At 40.1% G+C, this 5,326-nt stretch overlaps 1 protein-coding gene across 1 annotated transcript; it reads left to right on the plus strand.

Moving 5' to 3' along the window:
- The first annotated feature begins 1,323 nt into the window (after positions 1 to 1,323).
- RAMAC (RNA guanine-7 methyltransferase activating subunit) lies at positions 1,324 to 4,755 on the plus strand. Its single transcript, XM_065872288.1, has 3 exons — positions 1,324 to 1,372; positions 3,017 to 3,195; positions 3,935 to 4,755. Exons 2-3 carry the CDS (start codon positions 3,026 to 3,028, stop codon positions 4,119 to 4,121), a joined length of 357 nt encoding a protein of 118 aa, XP_065728360.1. The 5' UTR covers positions 1,324 to 1,372; positions 3,017 to 3,025; the 3' UTR covers positions 4,122 to 4,755.
- The last annotated feature ends 571 nt before the right edge of the window (positions 4,756 to 5,326 follow it).

Consider the following 5,326-nt stretch of genomic DNA (forward strand, 5'->3'; position numbering starts at 1 on the left):
GGTCTGTGTTTTGGCAAAAACACGTACAAAACAGACTACCGAAATCTTACTACCGAAGCTTGCCTGGACAGGAGTGAAAGGTGTAGCGCCACTGAAGGAATCCACTCGTGTCTACTTTCCACCGCCTGCCCTCGCCTCGCATTCCTCACAAAGACTCCCGGCGCAGGCGACCGGAAGTAGCCTTTCCCTCCCCGCTCGGCACAGAAGTTCCAGAACTTCCGTCCCTACCCGTCACCGGCTCCCAGTCAAGGGGGCTCAATATACAGCGATGCGTCTCCTCCTGTACAGCCACTAGGCAGACTGAAAGCGCACGGTGAGCAGCATCACCTTTAGCCCGCCAACCCACCACCCTCGTAAGCTCCAGGCCAGCCACCAACGTTGGAAGAATTGGGAAAAATCCACAGGGTTCGCCGAAGATACCGCGAGACTTCACAGGCCCGCCTCGGCCTTAGCGCGCCGGAAGCGGAAGTCAGGCCATGGTCGGAGTCTGCCCAAAGTGGATCTGTTACCTTGGAGAGCTGAAGCGGTCAGGAGGTCCTGTGACGGTGTTCTGGCTCGGAGGTAGGTTTCCGTGAGCGTCCGGCCGGCGGAGTCCGGCCCGAGCGGGATACATACAGCCCTGGGCGTGGGGGTGTGTGTGTGTGTGTGTCGCTCATTCGGGGCCGCGGGGAGGAGGGAACCGGGCGGGCAGAGCTGAGTGGCCGGCGAGGTGTCCTCTCGCTCTGCCGTTACGAGACTAGATCCTTTGGCGAGACCGGAAGCCGCTTACTCCTCGCGGCCTCCAGTTTCCTTCGTATCTGGGGCCGAGGTGCTTAAGAAGGAGCGCATCAGTCAAAGCGTTGATAGACAGGCGCTGGTGTGCTGTGAGAGAGGACTGAAAAAAGCAGTGGTTCTCAGTCCGTGTCTTCGTCGGTTAGTTCTCTGGGTTCATCTCCCAGGGCAACGAAAGCCCATTCTGGGTAGTCATTTACAAGGTTAGTGGCCTGCAGCGAAAGTTCTGTGTGGTTTTATTTAGGGTCAAAAAACTAGTAGTCTTCGAGTACATATCTGAAAGGCTGTACCCTGTGTTTTCCAACAGAAAAGAACATACTTTGTGAAGTTGTTATTCATGCTCGAACTAGCTCATTGGTTTTGAGTAGCATCTTCTAGCTCTTCGGTGGCACTTTAAGCTCCAGTTCCCTCTTTGGAATTAACGTCGCAAGTCTTTAGAGTACTTTTAATGCTACCACTTCATTAACCTTTATGGTTCCTGTCCCCACGACACACACCTTTTGAGGGTTTCTTTCAAGGGAGTCAAGTTTTGTTTTGTTTTTCTTCCCATAGATCTAAACAATCTAAACATTAAACGGTACAGCTGCCTCAAATCCCTGGGGTAAGTAAAGCTTGGATCAGTTAAAATTCTATTTAAATTTCATTCTCACCAGTAATTATAAAGATGATACACATTTGTTTGTTTGTGGGAGGGGGATCCTGGAAGAACGTTAGAATAGCACATTTGCCTTGGCTTATGATTTTTACCGCCCCTCTGGTTAGGTATGGGTCGTATTTCTGGTGATTTCTGTGATTCCTATAGGAATCAAGGCACGCCTTTAATTTGCTGAATTTATTTTAAACCATACCCTGGATTTGAGAATTTGACATCTGTTTGCCAATCCCAGACACATTGGTATTTAATAAGACATACTGAAAGAGAGCAGAGGCCTGGAGGGTAAGACATGTAGATACTGTTTCTTGCATCCAAATAATAATCTTTAATTTTGTTGGGACAAGGGTAGTATTATAAATATTTGCATATGTTTTGAGGGATTTGGAGGAAAGAAAAACTAATGAAAAAGCTGTCTTCCAGTATCACATCTCTTTGACAAAGACTTTTTATTATAAACTGAAGTAATACAGGAAGAAAAATAATTTTAGGACATCAGATAAGGGAGATTTGGTTTTAAAGTTTTAGCATGATGTCACATATGCCCCAAATCATAGAACAGATTTTCGTGGTCTTGAGGCAAAGAACAGAAAGATGGGGTTTAGGTGAGGAAAGGTAGGGGATGGGACTCCATCAAGGAAGGACTGGAAATACTGCTAGGGCTGCCTTCCAGGTCTTGGGTAAAGATGAAAAGAAGTGAACTCTTTCTCCCCTGGTTTATCAAGGATTAGGCTGCCGCAGCCTAAGTCAAATCTCTTCTCAGAGGTAGAGGGCTCTCTGAAAATTTGGGTGAAGAAATACTGCTTCAAAAGTGAGTCCGTAATTGCCTGGAAAACCCAGCTGATACAGATTTCAGTTTTCATAGCCATTAAATAATATTTATAGTAGTTTTTTTCATATGTCACAGAACCTGGAATAAGAATATATTGAATACCATTATAAAGTAGTTACCCTAGACCTTAGTAGCTGTGTGTTTAAAGGCCTTCTTATTTGCCTTTCTGTTTTCATGTCTTTACTGTATTTACAGTCTTTCTCTTTATTGGCTCTTTTATTTTCCTACAAACAACTTCAGGTGTTGTAGCCTGGGGAAAAAAGAGGTAACCTTCCAATAACCCCGTAGCTACTGCCCTTTGTGTTTTGTCTCTGTTTCCAGCCAAGCCTCTTGAAAGCTTGGTCTTTAAGCAGTGTAGATTTCTACTTCCTTACCTTCCAGTTATTTCTTAATTAATTTTAGTCCTGTTTTAATCCCTTATACTCTAATCACCTCCTAATGGCTAAATCCAATTAATTTTCTCTTCTTGGTTCTTCCTATTACCTTACGATTCAACACTGATGATATATTGATGATGATATATAACAACAATCATGATATATCGTTCATCTTTGTATCCCAGGCTCCTAGTTAGCACAATGCCTGTACTATAGTAATCAAGAAGTACTGAATTGAATCTAGTCTATCTTAGGTTTAAAAGTACACAAGGACTTTTATGAATACCCTGCCTAAAAGTATTTACTTCTTGTTTTCCACTATCTGGTGAAGATAGTGTTACTTAAAAAAAAAATTCTAATAGAAACATATTAAAAACTGTACAGAATTTCAGAATGACTGACACTTCTGAAGCTGTTCCAAATTTTGAAGAGATGTTTGCCAGTAGATTCACAGAAGATGACAAAGAGTACCAGGAATACCTGAAACGCCCTCCTGAGTCCCCTCCAATTGTTGAGGAATGGAATAGCAGAGCTGGTGGGAACCAAAGAAATAGAGGCAATCGGTATGTATTACTTCAGAACAGTAAATGCCAGTGGCTGATCTGGGAGAGGATAGCTTGAATCTGCTAGCCCACAAGGCCAGTGAGGGCAGGGATCAGTGTTTTTGTGCAGTGTGGTATACCGAGTGCCTAGTAACTGCTTGGCATACAGTAAGTGCCTGGTAAATACTTGCTTTTAATATTTTGTCAGCACCATATTTTTTTCCCCTTGCTATGCAATTGTGTGTGAGTGTGTTATAATGGTTTTTTTAAAAATATTCTTTCTCTGGACTAATATTTTATTTTCTCTGCAAATATGCTTTAAAAACCTAGAGTCTTTTACAAAACTTTTGCATTAAATTCCATAAAGAAGATATTGTTTTTGGTTTTACTTTAGAAAGAAGTTTATGCAATGTAAATTACTTCTATTTGATACCTCAAAATAGATCGAAGGAATATTACCATACTGCTTTTGAACAACTGAATAGGTTTCAGAACCATCCTATTATTTGGGGTTTGGTGTTGTAGTCTACCTCTTCTCTGCAAAGTATTAAATATATCCAGTATGATACTGGATCTGAATCTCAGGAAAGTTTTTAATAACTAGTGCTATAACATTCTGTAGAGAAAAATGTTTTTTACTCTTTTGTATACTGAGTATTAGATTGAGAAATGAAATGCACCAGGATAGATTTGTCATGTGTTTTTTTTTTTTTTTTTTTTTTAAGGGAAGTATAAAAATCTTTTTGTTTTTTTGTTGTAGGTTGCAAGATAACAGACAGTTTAGAGGTAGGGATAGCAGACGGGGGTGGCCAAGTGACAATCGATCCAATCAGTGGCATGGGCGATCCTGGGGTAACAATTACCCGCAGCACAGACAAGAACCTTACTACCCCCATCAATATGGACACTATGGTTACAACCAGCGGCCTCCCTATGGCTACTACTGATAGAAATGTCAGCAGCTTTTAGTAAAACCATTTACTCTGTTAACATGATAAAAGTTTATGTTGTATTTTCTGTTGGTCATAGTTTTACATCTGATTGTAGAGAGTGGATTGATGTTTTGGAACTTGAGACTTTTTTAAAATTAGATCTTACTGGAGAGATATGATGGCTGCTGGAAATATCAATAAATACTCCCCTAAAAAGGTTGTGGATTATATTGCTTGACTTCTACCTCAGATTCTTCTTTATTTCATGACTTAATAGTGCTTTGAATGTTGTGAAGTTTTTCCTTGTTTGACTTTCAGGAGTTCTTTGTTTTACACAGAAATAAAAATTTTACATAGAAAATGCTTGCTTTTACTTTGTAAGGTAAGGAAGTATCCCTGTACTCGGATGTGCTCATTCCTAATATTTTACAGAAGTAGTACAATCAGCTCCTAAATGCACAACTGTGCTTACTTGTGATACATTGTACATAGTAGTTGAAAGGAAAACAGTTATAGTATATTTCGTTTGGCTTTTGTTATTATGTGACTGTGGTACTTTAATTACTCTGTAGGTATGAATCATCTTCACAATCGTTCTGGTCTCTTTTTAGAGGGATATCAAGAATAAACCTGTAAAATCAGGAAGGAATCATTCTCAGTTTCAATATCTTGATCTAGTGGTAGGTGGAATTAAGGCACCCAGTAATTTTATACAAACTCTAAGGTTTCTTGCTAACTTAAACATACCAGGTCAGAATTCACGCATTATACAAAAGTTTAACCCTGCAATGTTCCCTTCCTTTTCAATCATATGTAAACAATGCTGCATTTTGTATTTACTTTTATGGTATTTAATGTGGGTTGATTTTACAATGTTATGTTCACCTCCAAATGTGCACCTTTGCTGCTTCCCCTTTGTAAATCCAGTGATGCTGTAACTTCCTTTCAGAGTGATCATTGTATTTCACATCATTTTAATGGCCATTATAATGGTTTTATTCAAATAAAATACTTATAAGTATTCTCTCTCAAATTTTGGCAGGTAGCCCATTCACTAGAGATGAGCTTTTTGATTTTTTATTACTCTGTTCTCCTATCTGTTGAAAAAGGTTTATTTAGTGTAAGAATAATATTAAGTAAGAGTACAAGTTTCATCATAGGTCAAAGGTATTAAAAGGCAACTTCCTGAATCTGCCTTCTGCTGCCTTCTCTCTTAGCAC

This window comes from Phocoena phocoena, chromosome 2 (genome assembly GCF_963924675.1).
Source record: "Phocoena phocoena chromosome 2, mPhoPho1.1, whole genome shotgun sequence".
NCBI classification, from domain to species: domain Eukaryota; kingdom Metazoa; phylum Chordata; class Mammalia; order Artiodactyla; family Phocoenidae; genus Phocoena; species Phocoena phocoena.